The sequence below is a fragment of the Oncorhynchus mykiss genome, chromosome 8, assembly GCF_057628025.1.
Source record: "Oncorhynchus mykiss isolate SJ-2025 chromosome 8, ASM5762802v1, whole genome shotgun sequence".
NCBI classification, from domain to species: Eukaryota; Metazoa; Chordata; class Actinopteri; order Salmoniformes; family Salmonidae; genus Oncorhynchus; species Oncorhynchus mykiss.
Window position 1 is genome coordinate 35,452,953 of NC_143029.1, and position 23,001 is coordinate 35,475,953.

A 23,001-nucleotide genomic window follows, 5' to 3' on the forward strand; every position below is an offset into this window, starting at 1 on the left:
GAGGTGGAACTAAAGGGTTAGCGAAGGCATATTGAGCAGGGCTAGAGGCTCTACAGTGAAATAAGACAATAATCACTAACCAGAACAGCAATGGACAAGGCATATTGACATTAGGGAGAGGCATGCATAGCCGAGTGATCATAGGAGTCTAGTGAGTAATGAGGATGAAGGACGAGGATGAAGAATTGTGGGAGTTGTGGGCTGTCTAATTATTTATTATGAATGTCTAGGAAATGGTAGTCTATATAATCTCCGCTCAGAGATTCAAATCAGACACTGAGTACAACATGCAATGTGTTGTAGTTCACAATGGCAACCTGAACCAAGCAAATGGACATACTGACAACATTACAAATCTTACAGAATTTAGATGAGTTGGAGTCAAATAGAGGATCGGATGTTGAGCTTGAAATCGACGCTGCCGATGAAGAGTCTTCATCTGATTCTGATGTTGACTTCGAGCCTCCGATGCCTGATCCTCGCAACAGAAAAAAAACAGAACAGAGCCAACTGAGAATGTGATCCCAACTGCCACAGTGAGACAGGAGTCTGGGAGGGATGGCACGGTTTGGGTAGAAAAGAGTGACGAGCTCATGTGACATGCAGATGTTGCAGCACAATCAGAGATTGTACTTTTGCTCATGCACACAGAAAAGGAAACAGTAGGTGGGACATGTCTATGGGATGAACTCAAAGCATTTATTGCACTCTTGTATGTCCACGGGGCACACGGTCGAAAGTAGTCATTTTCGTCTGATAAATATAGGATGTACTTTTTCTGAGAGACCATGGGAAGCAACCACTTCAGGGAGATTTTGCGACACCTGTGGCAGGTACACACAAAACAAGGCCCGTGAAAACTGTTCAGTGCAACCGATTTGTTTGTGGGGCTTGCTCACACAAAGCCCAGAAGCTGTGTGCTGACTGTGGACCCAAAGCATAAAGAGAAGACAAGATTGATTCATGCATGAAGCCACATGTATAAGGGCACAATACATTGATGCACTGGTGCTTTTGTTTAGGGACACTACATTGAACAAAAATATAAACGCAACATGCAATAATTTCAACCATTTTACTGAGTTACAGTAAATCTTTCAATTGAAATAAATTCATTAGCCCCAAATCTATGTATATCTAGGACTTTGTAGAATTATACAAAACACATCCTTGACTCTATCTAAACAAATAACAATTTTATTTATTATTCATATTTCCAACATTTCTTCATGCAATTAATCCTTTACAATAGTTTAGTCAAAATGTATCCAGCGTTGGTGCTTGAGTTTGCACGTCTTATTGGTTGATATGCATTGGATGCATATGCTAAAGGTACGTCTGGCAATGATCTATTGGGTACTTATAGGCTGAAATGCCAGGCAGTTCTACAGTAGTGTTAAGCCACTGTCCCCTGGCACTGTCTATTTCACTCATTTTTTTCAATCTGTCTGTCTGTCTCTCTCTCTCTATCTCCACTGTGGGAGAGTTGTGTGTTAGATTGTTAGACTTTCACACAAATAACAACGGTATTGAATGGGCTTACCTATTCTCAGCTCTCTCGCTCATTTATTTTACTTTGCGGTTGAGTAAGGGGGGAGAACATCCATCCACACGCGCCGTTCCAATGTTGGCGCCTGTGTGAAAGAGATATCTCTGTCTCGTTCGGCGAACTGAATATCTCTAGGACAGCAGATATTGGTTCTGGTGAATAATGTCATCCACCATTCTCAATGCTGCCTGTCAGGGAGGAGGAGAATAAGAATATCTCTATCGGGCTTGGAAGAAATGGAAAGTGTGTGTGTGTGTGTTTGTGCAGTGTTGTATAGAGCCAGTCGTCTGTTATAGATATATAGCTAGTTATTACTGAATCTAGCTATGGACCAGGTGATAGGGGTTACCACATGACACCAAGAGCAGCAGAGAGATGGTGGGAAAGGAATTATGGTATATAATATTGTGTACAGTAAATGGCTTGGTGGATACAGGTATTTCATAAGGGGACCTGGGTAGGACAGAGGGTCATGTATCTCATGAGCATCCTAGCCTACAGTATATGGCCCTTATGAATGAGTAATGGAACAAAACTACCTCATTCAGCAAATTGTGAAGCGTGTGCACTTTTATTTTTTGATGTATCGTTGCTGATTAGTTTTGTTCACTTTCTTGATGCCATGAAAGGTAATGCGTGTCACAACATCAGTCTACATGTGTAGGTTCCCATTTAGCTGGCACTTCTCTTTAATTGCTGCAATGTTCTGATGATTGTAATGTATCTTCTCCGATACATTTCCCCTGTGATTTCATTCGATGTTTTTTTTTTTTTGTGTTTGTGTCTCGCTGAGGTAGCGGGTTTCATTTGCAAACAGCTATCAGCTAAATGTATTCCGACTTCGGTTAGACAAAGTCCCTTCCGTTCACTCCAACTTACCTCGAACAGACACTTAATCTTGTTCTTCCTCGGGTTACAATTTCACCAGCCAGTCTTAATGTCTGAAATCATCCATCTTCCCTTCACAGAGCGACACGTCACTTTTGCGGCCAGCAGAAACCTATTTTTCACCTCTTTTTGCCTCCAATTTATTAAAGGCCCAGTGCAGTCAAACTTGATTTACCTGTGTTTTATATTTCCACACAATGAGGTTGGAATAATACTGTGAAATTGTTCAAGTTATGATAATTCCCTTTTAGTGGGATGTCATTTCTTTTTTTAACTCTTAAATGTACAATGGCAGAAATGTAGATTTCCGGGCTAAATAGACATACCCAGAAGTGACTGCTTTTCACGAGCAGTTAAATGATAAGGACGTCCATAAACGTGGTATATATTGAAAAGAAAACACCAGGGGGACTATAAGGAAATGGTCAGCACATACAGTATATAGGAATGGCACAGTTCAGATCACACAAGATCAAGCACACACACCGTAACCATTTTTTATGTATTTTTTTCTTGTTTGGACAAGCCATAAAGTCACTTAGTCAGGAACAGAGTGGTGAACACATCAGTTGGCTTCCACAACAAGTTCAACAAACGTCTGGGAAACAAAATTGTATTGGTAGACACAACAGCTAGAACTCTACAGACGTTTTAGTCAGGGGTGTCAGGTGTGGTCAACGGACATCTTTAAGTCTTCCCTCAAGCTTTCCGAAGTGTCCTAAGTATGTCAATTAGGTCATTCGACTGCTATTGCACATTGAATAAGCCTACAAGTTATTGGTCACTATAAAACACAATTTCTACAATATCAACCTCTCTTAAACCATTGTTGTGGTGTCAGGGGACATCCAGGGTATATTCCAAGTGTACTTACAACCTCTCCAAAGTGTCCAAATGGGGTAATTCCACTTCTATTACACATTGAATAAACCAAAAAAAGGTATTGGTCCCACATTATTAAGAACTATTTGCAAGAAAAATGTTTAAAACAGATATACATTATAAATGTAAACTGGGCTTGACTAATGCGAGACGATCATACCCTGCAGTCCCCTTCTTCTTGTCATTCTCCTCATCCTATTGTGTGAAGAATACGGTTGATGGCCAAAACATGTTTTTCACACACGATGGAGGTGGGGACCTTGAATCGGTAGAGCAGGGACTTGCCCCACTAGTCAACTAGTCTTGATATCTTCACCAGTCCCATGTATATCACCAGGGAAATGTACGACAGCATGTCGCCCACGGTGACATGTGTCCAGTGCACCCCCCCCTTCTTGTCCCGAAACTTGCTGGTATTGGAAACTAGTGTCCCCAGCACAGAGGTGGTGAAGTAGAGCTGAAACAGCTGGAAGAGGGTGTATGTTTGAGTGCTGTCCAACTGTGGGCCTACAGGTTGTTTGGGTCTGAACTGGCTCCACATAATGTTCAACGACTATACGACATCTGTCCTCAGGTTCATCTCCCTCGGTTGTGCTGGTTTCCATTGCTGGTTCTACTGCACCTACCTCTGCTCCTCCCTCTTCTCTGTTGAGGCCTAGGTGTCCCCTTTGCCCCCCCCCCCCCCCACCTCTTAGATCAGGGGTGTCAAAGTGAAATGGACGGAGGGCCAAATAAAAAAATCAGCTACAAGACGAGGGCCGGACTGTTCGAATGTTCATTGAAAAATTTTTAAATGACGCATATAGTCTAGTGAACCTAATTGAACCTACTGAAAACCTAACAAATATATTACAATATGATCAGATAAATAAAGCAATATTTTCTTATGGCTCTGTCAGTAATCTTTAATTTTCAACAGACACAAAAGACAAATTTCCTTTATATAAATATCCCCATAACATGAACATTAAATGAAAGAAACCGGTATTCAAGGCACCATCAGTAGACTATATTTTCTATTTTAGCAAAAGTGGGCTAAATTTACTTCAAAGAAAAAACAATAATAGCAATTTTCTATCATCTACTCAACTGAAATATTTTTAAAATATAATTGGATTGAAATACAAAAAAATAAAGTGCAAAAATCTATTAATCAAAAACAACACTTTGTTTAAGGAGAAGTAACATGCAGTGAAAACAAATATTAAATTTTAACTTTTAAACTTGAACTGAGTAAAAACTCTAAATATGTGATTGCACAGTAATGTTCACTTGTTTGAGGTTGAGGGTGATACTTGGTGGTGTCCCATCTTTTCCACAAGTTCATCAATGTTCGGGGTAAGGCTCTGAGCTGAAGAAATCCTCAGAATTGAGTGGAGGTGTTCAGCAGTAAGTCGACTTCTGTGTGATGTTTTGTTCAGGTTCATCAAAGAAAACAGTTGTTCACACAGGTATGTGCTGCCAAACATAGACAACGTTTGAGCAGCCTGGATGCGCAGCTGGGGCATTGTGCCGGGGAGGAAACGGGCGAACTCCGCAGCACCCACTGCCGCATATTATGCCCTCAGTGCATCATTGCATTGGAGGTTAATCAACTCCATTTGGAGGTTTGGTGGTGAGCTTTCCACGTCAACAGCAAATGGGTTACCGAGCAGTTCCAACCTGCTTTTTTGTGCTTCAAAGTCAGCAAATCGGCGTCGAAAGTCAGCGGCAAGCATACCTATTTTATCAGCCAACTGTGTGCTCGGGAACGCACTGGTAGAGAGCTTCTCTTTCATGGTCTGGCAGCTGGGAAAGTGGCTCAAATTTTCTTTCCGCATCTGCGTCTCCCACAGAGTCAGTTTGGTTTTAAATGCCTTCACTGTACTGTACATATCAGAGATGACACGATCCCGACCCTGCAGCTGCAAGTTTATTGCATTCAGATGACTCGTAATGTCACACAGAAAAGCCATTTCACACAGAAACATTTCGTCTCGGAGTTGTGTTGTGTCTTTCCCTTTGCTGTCCAAGAACAGACAAATCTCCTCACGAAGCTCGAAACATCTTTGAAGCACCTTTCCCTGGCTTAGCCATCGCACCTCTGTGTGATAAGGCAAATCACCATGCTCCGTTTCTAACTCCGTCAGAAATGCCTTGAACTGGCGGTGATTCAAACCTTTGGCTCTGATAAAGTTAACTGTGCGCGTGATGATGCTCATTACATGCTCCATTTTCAAGGCTTTACCGCACAACGCTTCCTGGTGTATGATACAATGATAAGCTGTCAGCTCACCTGTCGCGTTTTCCTCTTGCATCTTTTCCCGTATCTTCGCCACCAGTCCGCTCCTGTGTCCACACATCGCAGGTGCTCCGTCGGTTGTCAAACCCACGAGTTTTTCCCAAGGCAGCTCCATCTCATTTACACATCTTGACACCTCTTCATACAAATCATGCCCCGTAGTTGTGCCATGCATAGGACGTAAAGCCAAAAACCTCTCTTTCACGCTTTGGTTGGAGTCCACTCCGCGGATGAAAATTGACAACTGGGCAATGTCAGAAATGTCGGTGCTCTCATCCACAGCCAAGGAATATGCAATAAAATCTTTTCCCTTTTTCACAAGCTGCTCTTTTAGATTGATGGACAACTGGTCTACTCTCTCGGCAATGGTGTTTCTGCTCAGACTCACATTTAAAAAGAGTTGCCTTTTTTCTGGGCAAACTTCGTCACAAACTTTAATCATGCAGTTTTTGATGAAATCCCCCTCCGTAAATGGCCGGGCTGATTTAGCGATCTCTTCTGCCAAAATAAAACTGGCCTTGACAGTTGCGTCCGCGTGTGTGTCCGCGTGTTTCGTTTCATAATGTCGTCTCAGATTATACTCTTTCAGTACCGCCACACTTTCTCCACACAGAAGACACACAGGTTTTCCAGCTACCTTCGTGAACATATACTCCGACTCCCACCTTGTTTGAAACCCCCGGTTCTCAGTATCCACCTTCCGTTTTGCCATTTTTGATGGGTATCTGAAAGTTAATTTTACTGTGATGCTGACGACTGCTGTGCCAATAAATATTGAAATGAAGCAGCCTACTGCTCGGTGCGTCACCTTTGCATTGTGGGAAATGTAGTATTGGTGCGTGTAAAAGATCTGCGGGCTGCCGGCTTGCTGCGGGCCGGTTCTAATAATAAATCAAGATCATCCCAGGGGCCGTAAAAAACCTTCTTGCGGGCCGGATGTGGCCCGCGGGCCTTGACTCTGACATATGTGTCTTAGATGAACTGGCTGGGGGTAGTGGAAGAGGGGTGTAGTGGTGGAGCTTGAACCATCAGTAGAGACAGCATTAGAGACAGCAGTGGGGGTTGTGGATCAGGACCGGTGGGGGGGGTTCTTTCCATGGGGTGGTTTGCTCCCAAATGTCATCATCCCCTCTGTGGGGAATACAATAAAGGGATATAAAGGGATCCATGCTGCTGTAAGATACAGTTGACTCATTTGACAAAACCACATTACTGTAATGTAAAAGCAATCTACTAAAAGAAAACACCCAGCCTAAAATTGGAAAACACCCAGCCTAAAACTCCTTCAGTAGGATCCCCTTCCCCACTGGACATACGTAACAGGCCAGGGGTGTTGTAACTGTCTGGACACTGTCTGGACACTGTCTGGACACTGTCTGCAGAGTGCCTCACACAGAGGTGTGAAACAAACACACAATGCAAACAGTGGGACACGTAAGAGACAAAGGAGCAATGGCCACAAGATTTTGATGGCCTCCTAGCAGGGGTGTAGGCAGAAATGAGTTGGGGGAGTATGTTTGTAGTAATAATGTGTTTTTTGTTGTTACTCAATCTGATAGAGTGGGCCACCTTATCATGACTAATAACTAATTTTTGTTTATTTTCTACCATAAACATTTTTTTAAAAAACATCCCACCAAAACTAGCATTTTTAGGTATTTTCAAACAGCTCTCATTACACTAAAAGGGCTATTATCATAATTTTCACAATTTCACAGTTTTATTCCAACCTCATACTGTGGGAATATACACTGAGTGTACCAAACGTTAAGGTAACCTGCTCTTTCCGTGACATAAACTGACCATGTGAATCCAGGTGAAAGCTATGATCCCTTATTGATGTCACTTGTTAAATCCACTTCAATCAGTGTAGATTTTTAGATTATAATTTTTTATTTTTTTTTAACCTTTATTTAACTAGGTAAGTCAGTTAAGAACAAATTCTTATTTACAATGATAGCCTAGAAACAGAGGGTTAACTGCCTTGTTCAGGGGCAGAATTACAGAGTTTTACCTTGTCAGCTTGGCGATTCTATCTAGCAACGTTTCGGTTACTGGCCCAACGCTCTAACCACTAGGCTACCCGCCACCCCACTAGATGAAGGGGAGGAGACGGGTTAAAGAAGGATTTCAAGCCTTGAGACAATTGAGACATGGATTGTGTATGGGCAAGACAAAATACACTACATGACCAAAAGTATGTGGATACCTGCTCGTCTCATTCCAAAATCATGGGCATTAATGTGGAGTTGCTGCTATAACAGCCTCCACTCTTCTGGGAAGGCTTTCCACTAGAAGTTGGAACATTTCTACGGGGACTTGCTTCCATTCAGCTACAAGATCAAATCAAATGAAATATAATGCAATTCTATTGGTCACATATTTAGTAGATGTTATTGCGGGTGTAGCGAAATGCTTGTGTTCCTAGCTCCAACATTGCAGTAGTATCAACAAAATTTACAGTTGGCACTATGCATTCGGCAGGTAACCTTCTCCTGGCATCCGCCAAACCCAGATTAGTCCGTCGGGTGAAGAGTGATTCATCACTCCAGAGAACGCGTTTCCACTGCTCCAGAGTCCAATGGCGGCGAGGTTGACACCACTCCAGCCGACGCTTAGCATTGCGCATGGTGATCTTAGGCTTGTTGCGGCTGCTTGGCCATGGAAAATTTGAAGAGGTGTCCACATACCTTTTGGCCATGTAGTGTATTTAAGTGCCTTTGAATGGGGTATGGTATTAGGTGCTAGGCTCACTGGTTTATGTCAAAAACTGCAATGCTGCTAGGTTTTTCCCCGCTCAACAGTTTCCCGTGTGTATCAAGAATTGTCCACCACCCAAAGGACATCCAGCCAAATTGACACAACTGTGAGAAGCATTGGAGTCAACATAGGCCAGCATCCCTGTGGAAGCTCTACACGTTGCAGAGGCCATGCTGAGACAAATTTAGGCTGTTCTGAGGGCAAAAGAGGGGAGGAGTGCAGCTCAATATCAGGAAGGTCTTAATGTTTTGTGCACTCAGTGTATATAGAATACAGGAAAATCAAATTTTTGACTGCACTGAAAACAAGCTATTAATATACCAATAATAAGAGAGTTCCAAACCTCTCTGCCAATAACAGCTAGTTTTTAGTTTTACCCTCCCAACTCAGACCACACCCACACAGTCCTAGTTCTTGCTTGAAAATTGCTCCTTGCAAATAACTATTTTTTTAAACTAATTTTTGCCATTTTAATTGAAGGTACATAATTGTTACCCAGAAATTACTTTATATTGAGATAAAAATGTCTGTTTCTTTTTTTTGTTGCCATTTTAATTGAAAACAATCACAGTAAGGTACGTAATTGTTACCCATAAATTATTTTATATTGAGTTAAAAATGTCTTTCTTTTTTTTGTGGACATTTTTAATTAAAACAATCACAGTAAGGTACTTAATTGTTAGCGAGAAATGATTTGACATTGAGTTAAAAAGGACTGCATTGGACCTTTAAAGAAGGGTAGCTAGGCACGTTTAGGAACTGCTTTTAGGCCTCAGTGTTAAAGGATGGGAGAGAGGGGGAAGGAAGAGGCCCTGCTTCAGAGCATTAGGGCTTTTTGCCAGGTAATAGCTGCTCTCACTGATAACACTCATCCACGACTCTCTCTCGCTCCACCATCCACCAAAATATCCCCTTGCAATGAGAGCAGAGGACGCTCCGCCCCATACTGAGGGGATGATTGCAGTAGACAGCCACTGGATCTACCACCTCATTAACCCGGCATCTGGATGCCTGCAATTTGCACGTTCCCCCCCCCCCCTTTCTCCTTCCCTTTCTCTTAGCAGAGATTGAAAGCAAATTGCTTATCTTAGACATAATGAGAATATTTCTACCCGTGGAAGGATAAACACAACAGTTTGAGGGAGGTCGATTGGCACCGCATTGTAATCAACCTGGGATAAATGATTAGTGCCACGGCAACAGGGTGAAATTAATCCACAGCCCTCTGACACGATGGGCTGACGGACTCAAAGCCTCATGGGTGTTCTGATCTCTCTCTCTCTTTCTGTCTCTCTCTCCCTTCCAAATGACTGGTGCAGATTAGATTGAGAGAAGGAGGGAGGGAGATAGAGAGGGAAAAAGAGGTGTGGAGGGAGAAAGAGACAGGGGGATAGAGAGAGGGGGGTGGGAGAGAGATGTGTGTGTATCTTCGGGAGAATGGACATGAAAGAAAATGTGTTTCAGGTTTTGAAGTGATAATTGTCTGCTTTAGTCTTTATGCTTTCTCTTTTAATACAAACCTTCTAGTCAGCCCATTTGACAAACACAATATTTCGGTAAATAGAATTGTTTTTTCATATTCATCTTGAATAGCTAGCATCCAATGTCTGTGTTCTAGTTTCTCAATGACTATTACCAAAGTAATCTACTGTACTGTAGTACTGATGAAATCAACCAGATAGTCGTGAAAGCATGAAGTATGAAGTGTACACTAGCATCCTTGTAATTTAATGTGGACCTCCACTAGAGAACCGCCATCATTAACATGCTCCATGGTCCCTGCCTGCAGAAGAGTTTGTATGACTCATTTGTCATATCTAATGTACAGTGCTTGAGTAAACGATATGACATGCCATCACCACCCACTCCATTCTGTCTGTCTGTCTGTCTGTCTGTCTGTCTGTCTGTCTGTCTGTCTGTCTGTCTGTCTGTCTGTCTGTGTCTTTCCCTCTTGCCCACTTTCTAGCTCTGTCTCTCTCTTTCCCTCTTTCACTTTCTTCCCCTGTCTCTCTCTTTCCCTTTTTCACTTTCTTCCCCTGTCTCTCTCTTTCCCTCTTTCACTTTCTTCCCCTGTCTCTCTCTTTCCCTCTTTCACTTTCTTCCCCTGTCTCTCTCTCTCTCTTTCACTTTCTTCCCGTCTCTCTCTTTCCCTCTTTCACTTTCTTCCCGTGTCTCTCTCTCTCTCTTTCACTTTCTTCCCCTGTCTCTCTCTCTCTCTTTCACTTTCTTCCCCTGTCTCTCTCTCTCGCTCTCTCTTCACTTTCACTTTCTTCCCGTCTCTCTCTCTCTCTCTCTCTCTCTCTCTCTCTCTCTCTCTCTCTCTCTCACTCACTTGCATCTGAAACAGGAAGACATTGTGTTGCGACTCTGGTCAAGACTATGTGCTTAGTGGGAGTGAGAGCGGCCGGTGACGTAATAAAAGGTTCACTTGGTGCCACGGAGCTTTGAGCTGTACATGGACAGATTTACTTGCCTGGGAACCACCCGTTAAACCTGCAATTACAAACCCTAACAACTCTGTAGCGGAGCCTATACCACAGTGTTCACACACACACACACACACGCATGCACACACACCTCTTCTGGGCTCTGTACATTAAGCTTCACAATCATCAGAGCGTGACTCCTGAAGGAAATTGCACAAGAGCGACATGCAAAGTAACATCCTCACAGCAGAGAGAGAGAGGACGGATGGTGAAGGTGGAATTTTGTTTGAAATTCATCCAATTTTTATCCAGTGCGTACATTTCCATATATTCATATTTATCTCTCCACACTGTGCTCCTAGCATCAATCCACTTCCTCCGTGCATACATTTGATTATAAATAGTTCCGCCTCCCCTCCCAAATTGTCCGTCTGTCACACACACACACACACACACACACACACACACACACACACACACACACACACACATATACACATCTACTAGCTACCCCCGCTCTCATTAACAGGATAGTTGACAAGCCCCAATCAGATTGTGCATTCAGAGACACGTGTATCCATCCCAGGGTAGATACGATACGTCTCCTTCTGAATCACTGCCTTTCCGTCACACTCCCTAAATTGAGTGGAGGGGAACCAGGGAAGAGCTGGAGATAAGATGTGGGATTCATACACAAACACACATACACGCACACACAAGCTTGCATACCTACACACGTGTGAATACACACCCCACACACACACACGCACACTCACACAAATACCAACGCCATCCTCCCTTCTTCTACATAATGAATCAGTGTATTTATTTAGAGTAATGTGCACAGCCAAAACGTTTGCAGTCAATCGCTCTGTCTTTTCCTCGGCATGGCTGTCAGTCTCTCTTCTCCCAGAGATAATTGCTGCCCATACCTGAGCTGAGCCTCTGTAATGTAATGACACACACACACACACACACACACACACACACACACACACACACACACACACACACACACAGAGAGTAATGTAATGGCTTTTGGATGAAGTATTGACCACTGCTGGGGTTTGATTAAGGTGCTGTAGGCTAGAGCATGTAACTGAGGAATCAGCATTCTGGTCCGTGTCTGTGTGCAGGGATTTTTCTGCCACTGTAATCCTTGGGCCAAACCGTGTAAAAAATAAATAATAATAATAATATTTTTGGAGTTAATTAATTTTTGGGATGGAAAAACTCTTGAAATGTAAACTTAAATGACTAAAACCAGATATATAGAAATGAATTAAAAAACAATGAATTAGCCATGGCAAACACAGCATTAGCCATGGTAAAATGCATAGAATCGCAGGAAATTAGCTTTAAAACTGCAACATTTTATCTTAGCTGCATGGCAAAATGTGTAGAATTGCAGGAAATTTGCTTTTAAACTGCATAAATGTCTTTCAGCTCCATGGCAAAATTTGTAGAATTGTAGAAAATTTGCTTAAAAATTCAACATTTTTACTACACCACCAAGATTAGGGCCTCAAATGTAGCCTGGGCCGACCACTGACCTTCCCCTTTTCCACGCGCCCTGCCATGCCCACCACCGAAACCCATTTTTGTTCCAGAAAAAAACCCTGGTGTGTGCGGTGCGGCCAGCATGCTCCCTAAATAGGTCCTGGGGTTTAACTCCGAGGGAGGACAGGACGATACTGACAGTCTGAATTCAAGGCATGCGTCCATTGATTAACCTCTCCAATTCAATGCCTAATATCGTTTTCTCAGCAAACGTTTAAGCAGTGGAATGAAAATAGTTGTACATGGAGATTGAGATTGAGAGATAAGCACATAAGGTCATCCGTAATCGTTTAGGGTATTTTAGCATGAGGGGATAACGTGCATTGGTTTTTCCTTAATCAATTCCATTTAAATTGCCTGTTCGCTTGCGTTGAGATACTGATTGCATCTCAGAGGGAGATGAAAAGGGGAAATGGACTAGCCCCCTTTACGTTTCATTGACATGATCTTAAAAAGGTGAGCATTAGCATGCTAAAAGACAGACAGAGTTATGATGAACACCCATTTGCCAAAGGCTTTAATCGTCAGGCGAGTGAGATGATTAACTTTGAATCCGTTTTAATCAACGGCGAGCGATTTTGCTCAAATAGCTAACTGTCAGACAGATGGGGAAAACTTCCCTCTGATGTGTTGGGAAATGGGAGCGAGGAAACAGCGATATTCATTTACTGGTCTCCTGTTATGGACAAGAGGGCAACTAAATAGTATCTTAAAAGAGGGATGCGCATCAGGGAAGTGTTTGCGCAGGATATTAGAGAAAAAAAAATGTGCGGCCCTTTCCCATGTCTGTCTCTTACAGGACTTTCACGTTGAAGGATGTGCATGCTAGCTCACCGATTAGGAAAGTCAAGGGGATGTATTGATTCTGGGGTTCATGTGGCGGCCGGAGATCTGAGAGTCTGTGTGTGCAGCCTGGGTGTGTGCGTGCGTGTTTGGGCCTCTGTTTCACTGTCGAGCTTGTCTTACTCTTTCCCCCACTTTTCACCTCTACAGTGCCTTGCGAAAGTATTCGGCCCCCTTGAACTTTGCGACCTTTTGCCACATTTCAGGCTTCAAACATAAAGATATAAAACTGTATTTTTTTGTGAAGAATCAACAACAAGTGGGACACAATCATGAAGTGGAACGACATTTATTGGATATTTAAAACTTTTTTAACAAATCAAAAACTGAAAAATTGGGCGTGCAAAATTATTCAGCCCCCTTAAGTTAATACTTTGTAGCGCCACCTTTTGCTGCGATTACAGCTGTAAGTCGCTTGGGGTATGTCTCTATCAGTTTTGCACATCGAGAGACTGAATTTTTTTCCCATTCCTCCTTGCAAAACAGCTTGAGCTCAGTGAGGTTGGATGGAGAGCATTTGTGAACAGCAGTTTTCAGTTCTTTCCACAGATTCTTGATTGGATTCAGGTCTGGACTTTGACTTGGCCATTCTAACACCTGGATCTGTTTATTTTTGAACCATTCCATTGTAGATTTTGCTTTATGTTTTGGATCATTGTCTTGTTGGAAGACAAATCTCTGTCCCAGTCTCAGGTCTTTTGCAGACTCCATCAGGTTTTCTTCCAGAATGGTCCTGTATTTGGCTCCATTCATCTTCCAATCAATTTTAACCATCTTCCCTGTCCCTGCTGAAGAAAAGCAGGCCCAAACCATGATGCTGCCACCACTATGTTTGACAGTGGGGATGGTGTGTTCAGCTGTGTTGCTTTTACGCCAAACATAACGTTTTGCATTGTTGCCAAAAAGTTCAATTTTGGTTTCATCTGACCAGAGCACCTTCTTCCACATGTTTGGTGTGTCTCCCAGGTGGCTTGTGGCAAACTTTAAACAACACTTTTTATGGATATCTTTAAGAAATGGCTTTTTTCTTGCCACTCTTCCATAAAGGCCAGATTTGTGCAATATACGACTGATTGTTGTCCTATGGACAGAGTCTCCCACCTCAGCTGTAGATCTCTGCAGTTCATCCAGAGTGATCATGGGCCTCTTGGCTGCATCTCTGATCAGTCTTCTCCTTGTATGAGCTGAAAGTTTAGAGGGACGGCCAGGTCTTGGTAGATTTGCAGTGGTCTGATACTCCTTCCATTTCAATATTATCGCTTGCACAGTGCTCCTTGGGATGTTTAAAGCTTGGGAAATCTTTTTGTATCCAAATCCGGCTTTAAACTTCTTCACAACAGTATCTCGGACCTGCCTGGTGTGTTCCTTGTTCTTCATGATGCTCTCTGCGCTTTTAACGGACCTCTGAGACTATCACAGTGCAGGTGCATTTATACGGAGACTTGATTACACACAGGTGGATTGTATTTATCATCATTAGTCATTTAGGTCAACATTGGATCATTCAGAGATCCTCACTGAACTTCTGGAGAGAGTTTGCTGCACTGAAAGTAAAGGGGCTGAATAATTTTGCACGCCCAATTTTTCAGTTTTTGATTTGTTAAAAAAGTTTTAAATATCCAATAAATGTCGTTCCACTTCATGATTGTGTCCCACTCGTTGTTGATTCTTCACAAAAAAATACAGTTTTATATCTTTATGTTTGAAGCCTGAAATGTGGCAAAGTTCAAGGGGGCCGAATACTTTCGCAAGGCACTGTATTAGGCTGCCTGCAGGTGACAGATATGCAATACGACTACATTTATGTTGAATGTGTCTTTCTTGTTTATGGTAATGGAACCGTTTGATTGATTATTTATTTGATTGATTTTATTTATTTGATTGATTTTTTGAATAAAGTATGATATGCGTGTTAATTATCAATAATACAAATGTCATATTGGTTAGGTAGCCATTCAATTGATTTCTCAATGGATTCATTACTTGCACGGTGGATTTTTAGGGAAAGGGGGGCAACCTAGTCAGTCGTACATCTGAATGCATGATGGACTGATTCATTCATTGATTCATTGTTTCATCAATGGATTTACCTCTCCTCTTCCTCTGTTCCTCTCTGTCTCCAGACCTGGATGACCCTTTAGTGACGGTGCACCAGAGTGTAGGAGAGGCTAAAGAACAGTTTTATTACGAGAGGACAGTGTTCCTACGCTGCGTGGCCAACTCCAACCCCCCAGTCCGCTACAGCTGGCACCGCGGACGAGACGTCCTCTCACAAGGCTCCGACAAGGGAGTGGAGATCTACGAACCATTCTTCACACAGGTAAGGGGGAGGCAATATACTATACAATTTCTGTATATCAGAGTGGGGTTTATGTAGAGATCTCAATATACTATAGACTCTGAGTGCGGTGACCCCTGGGTGGGCTGATATATATTTATATAAATAAGTGTGTCCCCAGAGACTGCTATGGGAAAAAGAGGGAATGAGAATGAGAGACAAAGAGACAGAAAGAGGTAGGAGAGAGAGCAACAGACAGAGTGCACTATCATAGATGATATAAGCAAGCGAGCCTGAGGTACAGTAGTCGGCTGCCCTTCTGAGTCTCCAGTTCCCTAATTTTCCTCTCCCCTCCTAGTGCACCTCTTCTTTTCCCTATTTTTCTTTCCTCTTCCCTTCTCTCTCTTCCCTCCATACTTCCTTCCCTCAGCCCACCAAGCGTTTGTACAGAGCAGAGATAAAACACAGGCGTGGCATTTCAAACCCAGCATGGGAATGTGGCCTGGTAATTAGCCAGGAAGTGACACGCTTTCATTGAGGGCTCCCTCCCGATCTCCCTTCTCTGCCTACCCCTCTTCCCTGCCTTATTCCCCGTGGCGAGCATAAGAACAGAAAGATCAGGGGACGCGTTTGAAGCCACCGTGTTTTTTCCCCCCATTGCTAAATACCAGCTTACCGTTTCTCTCTGGCGAAGGTTAAGAGAGGAGAGAGGGATGGTGTTATGGGTGGAGAGCAGAGGGGGATGGTGTTAACTTGTGTTGGGAGGTCATTCTAGAACACTGTGACCAGGTCTTGTTGAGGTCGCTGTTGAAAGCTTTTCGGCCGTGGGTGTGTTGATCACACAGCTGTGTGTCTGTACACCCAGACCAACAATCAAGCAGTCTCTTCATCCATTCAATCATCTCTGGGGGCGGCAGTTAGCCTAGCGTTTAAGAGCATTGGGCCAGTAACGGAAAGGTTGCTTGTTTGAAACCCCAAGCTGATTGTTGATGTGCCCTTGAGCAAGGCACTTAATCATAATTGCTCCTGCAAGTCCCTTTTCTTAATTCCTCCATCTAACCATCTCTCTGTCCTTCATCCATCTTTTCATGGTTCCCTCCAATCTGTTACATTTCTCACACAACCCTTAATCTTTCATCCATCCTCCATATGTCTTTTCTCCATCCTTTTCATTAACCTCTTTCACATCCTTGTCCATCCCTCTCACCAATCCCTTATATCTCTCCCACCTACTCCATTCCTTCCTCCAACCCCCTTTATCCCTCTCTCTCCCTCTCTCCACCCCCTTGTCTTCCAAATAGATATGTGTTCCTATTTGTTTCCCACTGTGTTAAACTGGCCTCTGAATCATCATTCCCACCAAATACATCTTCCACTATCAGCCAAAGCCAGAGAGGAGGAGGTAATACGACTGCATCCACAGACTGAGTCCATCCCCAATCAAATACAATTAACGTATAAATGTCATGCAATATGATGATGATGATCATTGGGGGGAATGAAAGAGATGAGTGATTATGGTTTGTGAGGACTGTGACTGGGATTTCTGTGGACTGTGATTGTGGCTAGTGAGGACTGATGTGCCAGGTTGACTGAAGTCGTAATCTGACCCCTTGGTGGATAGGAAGGAGATTAAAGACTCTTTATCACATCCCATCACAGAGCTTGGTCTTCGTGGAGGTTCGAAGAAACATAATTTAGACACCAACTATCGCAGATTTTCCTGAAATGGTTTCTGTTAGAAACAGATGAGTAGCATTCCTGCAACATTATTTTGTTGAAATATAATTAGATCTCTGAGAAATTAAGCTAATTGATGGCCACTTTAATTTATAAGATTCAGCTAATATTAAATAAATGTGGTACCTAACATCCGACATGGGCCAAACTTTTTTCTAACAATGAATTAGACATGAGGAATCCAAAGAAATGTTCAAAAGCCACCCTTGGACCCAATCCCACCCCAGCATGTCTATGTCCGACAAGTAGTATGGAGCTGCAGCTCGGACTTTTGTTTCTTCATCCTATGTAATGTATTCCCAGTTAATTTGGTGACCTCCCCCACCCCCCACTGTTCATAGAAATTAGTCATTGAAATTATGTTTACAGTTGAATTTGAAAATGTACATACACTTATGTTGGAGTCATTAAATGTTGTTTTTCAACCACTCCACACATTTCTTGTTAACAAACTATAGTTTTGGTAAGTCAATTAGGACATCTACTTTGTGCATAACACAAGTCATTTTTCACACATTGGTTTAAAGACAGATTATTTCACTTGTAATTCACTGTATCACAATTCCAGTGGGTCAGAAGTTTACATACACTAAGTTGACTGTGCCTTTAAACAGCTTGGAAAATTCAAAAAAATGATGTCATGGCTTTAGAAGCTTCTGATAGGCTAATTGACATCATTTGAGTCAATTGGAGGTGGACCTGTGGATGTATTTCAAGGCCTACCTTCAGACTCAGTGCCTCTTTGCTTGATATCATGCGAAAAACAAAAGAAATCAGTCAAGACATCAGAAAAATAATTGTAGACCTCCACAAGTCTGATTCATCCTTGGGAACAATTTCCAAATGCCTGAAGGTAACACTTTCATCTGTACAAACAATAGTAAGGAAGTATAAACACCATGGGACCATGCAGCCGTCATACCGCTCAGGAAGGAGACACGTTCTGTCTCCTAGAGTAGAATGTATTTTGGTGCGAAAAGTACAAATAAATCCCAGAACAACAGCAAAGGACTTTGTGAATATGCTGGAGGCAACAGGTATAAAATTATCTATATCCACAGTAAAATGAGTCCTATATCGACATAACCTGCAAGGCGGCTCAGCAAGGAAGAAGCCACTGCTCTGAAACCGCCATAAAAAAGTACGAGTACGGTTTGCAACTGCACAAGGGGACAAAGATCATACTTTTTGGAGAAATGTGCTCTGGTCTGATGAAACAAAAATAGAACTGTTTGGCCATGATGGCCATCGTTATGTTTGGAGGAAAACGGGGGAGGCTTGCAACCCGAAGAACACCATCCCAACCGTGAAACACGGGGGTGGCAATATCATGTTGTGGGGGTGCTTTGCTGCAGGAGGGACTGGTGCACTTCACAAAATAGATGGCATCACGAGGCTGGAAAATTATGTGGATATATTGAACCAACATCTCAAGACATCAGTCAGGAAGTTCAAGCTTGGTCGCAAATGGGTCTTCCAAATGGACAATGACGCCAAGCATACTTCCAAAGTTGTGGCAAAATGGCTTAAGGACAACAAAGTCAAGATCTTGGAGTGGCCATCACAAAGCCCTGACCTCAATCATATAGACAATTTGTGGGCAGAACTGAAAAAGCGTGTGCGAGCAAGGATGCCAGCAAACCTGATTCAGTTACACCAGCTCTGTCAGGAGGAATGGGCCAAAATTATCCCAATTTATTGTGGGAAGCTTGTAGCTTGTGTTTGGCTAACCAAAATATTTGACCCCAGTTAAACTATTTAAAGGCAATGCTACCAAATACTAATTGAGTGTATGTAAACTTCTGACCCACTGGGAATGTGATGAAAGAAATAAAAAGCTGAAATAAATCATTCTCTCTACTATTATTCTGACATTTCACATTCTTAAAATAAATTGGTGATCCTAACTGACCTAAAACAGGGATTTTTTTCTTGGATTAAATGTCAGGAATTGTGAAACACTGAGTTTAAATGTATTTGGCTAAGGTGTATGCAAACTTCCGACTTCAACTTTATGTCCGATCCTACATCTTAATGTTACCAGGTTCTGACCATTAGATTGTCCTGTTCCATTTTACTTATTTTTTTAACATTAGAACTGCTGGGCCTCGAGGGATTCCCCTTCAAACTAATGAGCAGTCATTCTGACTACAACATTGTAACAGTGTATTAATACATTTCATATATGCTATCACTAAAATAATAATTTGTTTGTGTTCATGAATGTGTTTTAAAATTTAGGTAACATTAGAATATACAGTACCATTCAAGAGTTTGGACACACCTACTCATTCAAGGCTTTTTCTTTATTTTTACTATTTTCTACATTGTAGAATAATAGTGAAGACATCAAAACTATGAAATAATGCATATGTAGTAATCAAAAAAGTGTTAAACAAATCAAAAAACATGTTATATTCTTTAAAGTAGCCACCCTTTGCCTTTATGACAGCTTTGCACACTCTTGGCATTCTCTCAACCAGCTTCACCTGGAATGTTTTTCCATCAGTCTTGAAGGAGTTCCCACATATGCTGAGCACTTTTTGGCTGCTTTTCCTTCACTCTGCGGTCCAACTTATCCCAAACCATCTCAATTTGGTTGAGCCTGGGTGATTGTGGAAGCCAGGTCACCTGATGCAGCACTCCATCACTCTCCTTCTTTGTCAAATAGCCCTTAAAGAGCCTGGAGGTGTGTTGGATCATTGTACTGTTGAAAAACATGCCTTATCGCTACAGAATGCTGTGGTAGACATGCTGGTTAAGTGTGCCATAACCTGTGGAACCCCTCCGCAACAGCCAGTGAAAGTGCAGGGCAACAAATTCAAAACAACAAAAATCTCACAATTAAAATTCCGCAAGAATACAAGTATTTTACACCATTTTAAAGATACAATTCTCGTTAATCCATCCACAGTGTGTGATTTCAAAAAGGATTTACAGCGAAAGCACGACAAACGATTATGTTCGGTCACCACCAAAACACAGAAAAACACAGCCATTTTTCCAGCCAAAGAGAGGAGTCACAAAAAGCAGAAATAGAGATAAAATGAATCACTAACCTTTGATGATCTTCATCAGATTACACTTCTAGGACTTCATGTTACACAATACATGTATGCTTTGTTTGATAAAGTTCATATTTATATAAAAAAATCTGGCGCGTTACGTTCAGTAGTTCTAAAACATGCGGTGATTGTGCAGAGAGCCACATCAATTTACAGAAATACTCATAATAAACATTGATAAAGATACGACTATTATACATGGAACTTTAGATGAACTTCTCCTTAATACAACCGCTGTGTCAGATTTCAAAAAAACTTTACGGAGAAAGCCAACCATGCAATAATCTGTGTAGCCTTTAGACAACAAAGCAGCCAAAAAGAAACCCGCAATATTGGGTAGTCAACATTACTCAGAAATAGCATTTGAAATATTCACTAACCTTTGATGATCTTCATCAGAATGCACTCCCAGGAATCCCAGTTCCACCATAAATGTTTGATTTGTTCGATAATGTCCATCAGTTATGTCCAAATATCTTCTTTTGTTAGGGTGTTTGGTAAACAAATCCCAAAAGCGTGTTCAGGTCGTGCCAAACATCGGACGAAAGGTTAAAAAAGTTCCGTTACAGCCCGTAGAAACATGCCAAACTAAGTATGGAATCAATCTTTAGGATGTTGTTAACATAAAACTTCATTAATGTTCCAACCGGACAATTCCTTTGTCTGTACAAATGAAGTGGAACGTAGCTACCTTTCACATGAGCGCGCCAGACCGAGGCTGTGGCATTCTGCAAGACCACTCATTCAAAGAGCTCTTATGAGCCCATCCTTTAGAGTAGAATCCTCAAAACAGGTTCTAAATACTGTTGACATCTAGTGGAAGCCTTGGGAAGTGAAACATAACTAATATCCCACTGTATCTTCAATTGGGGCCGAGTTGAAAAACTACAAACCTCAGATTTCCCACTTCCTGGTTGGATTTTTCTCTGGTTTTTGCCTGCCATATGAGTTCTGTTATACTCACACACACCATTCAAACCATTTTAGAAACTTCAGAGTGTTTCAATCCAAATGTACTAATTATATGCATATTCTAGCTTTTACGGCTGAGAAGCAGGCAACTTAATTTGGGCACGTTTTTCATCCAAGCTACCCAATACTGCCCCCTACCCCAAAGAAGTTAACCAGCATGCCTACCATCAAATCAAATGTATTTATATAGCCCTTCGTACATCAGCTGATATCTCAAAGTGCTGTACAGAAACCCGGCCTAAAACCCCAAACAGCAAGCAATGCAGGTGTAGAAGCACGGTGGCTAGGATAAACTCCCTAGAAAGGCCAAAACCTAGGAAGAAACCTAGAAAGGAACCAGGCTATGAGGGGTGGCCAGTCCTCTTCTGGCTGTGCCGGGTGGAGATTATAACAGAACATGGCCAAGATGTTCAAATGTTCATAAATGACCAGCATGGTCAAATAATAATAATCACAATAGTTGTCGAGGGTGCAGCAAGTCAGCACCTCAGGAGTAAATGTCAGTTGGCTTTTCATAGCCGATCATTAAGAGTATCTCTACAGCTCTTGCTGTCTCTAGAGAGTTGAAAACAGCAGGTCTGGGACAGGTAGCACGTCCGGTGAACAGGTCAGGATTCCATAGCCGCAGGCAGAACAGTTTAAACTGGAGCAGCAGCACGGCCAGGTGGACTGGGGACAGACAGCAAGGAGTCATCATGCCAGGTAGTACTGAGGCATGGTCCTAGGGAGAATTAGAGAGAGCATACTTAATTTCACACAGGACACTGGATAAGACAGGAGAAGTACTCCAGATCTAACAAACTGACCATAGCCCCCCGGCGCAAACTACTGCAACATAAATACTGGAGACAGGAGGGGCCAGGAGACACTGTGGCCCCATCCGATGATATCCCCGGACAGGGCCAAACAGGAAGGATATAACCCCACCCACTTTGCCAAAGCATAGCCCCCACACCACTAAAGGGATATCTTCAACCACCAACCTACCATCCTAAGACAAGGCCGAGTATAGCCCACAAATATCTCCGCCACGGCCCAACCCAAGGGGGGGCGCCAACCCAGACAGGAAGATCACATCAGTGACTCAACTCACTCAGGTGACGCACCCCTCCTAGGGACAGCATGAAAGAGCACCAGTAAGCCAGCTACTCAGGCCCTGTAATAGGGTTAGAGGCAGAGAATCCCAGTGGAAAGAGGGGAACCGGCCAGGCAGAGACAGCAAGGGCGGTTCGTTGCTCCAGAGCCTTTCCGTTCACCTTCACACTCCTGGGCCAGACTATACTCAATCATAGGACCTACTGAAGAGATAAGTCTTCAATAAAGACTTAACTTCTTGACGCTACCCATCCCTTTAGCGGGATCATTTCCGTCAGCAACCGCTGAATAGCATAGCGCAACAGTCAAATAATATTACAAAAAAATATTAATATTCATGAAATCACAAGTGCAATATTGCAAAACACAGTTTAGCCTTTTGTTAATCCACCTGTCGTCTCAGATTTTTAAATTATGCTTTACAGCGAAAGCAATCCAAGCGTTTGTGTAAATTTATCGATAGCATAGCATAACATTATGTACACTAAGCATTAAGTAGCTAGGAAACGAAAATCAGAAAATAAATCAAATTAATTGTTTACCTTTGATGATCTTCGGATGTTTTCACTCACGAGACTCCCAGTTACACAACAGTTACACAGCAGACGTATAATCCAAATCATATCCATAATGTCCACAGAAACATATCAAGCGTTTTTATA

General features: G+C 42.4%; 1 protein-coding gene across 1 annotated transcript in view; it reads left to right on the forward strand.

The window, feature by feature from the left end:
• Positions 1–23,001, forward strand: part of LOC110529233 (MAM domain-containing glycosylphosphatidylinositol anchor protein 2) — a 355,390-nt gene that overhangs the window by 158,453 nt on the left and 173,936 nt on the right. Inside the window, exon 4 of the mRNA XM_036985374.2 lies at positions 15,313–15,509. Coding sequence (XP_036841269.2) covers positions 15,313–15,509 — 197 coding nt within the window. The remainder of the gene's footprint in view (positions 1–15,312; positions 15,510–23,001) is intronic.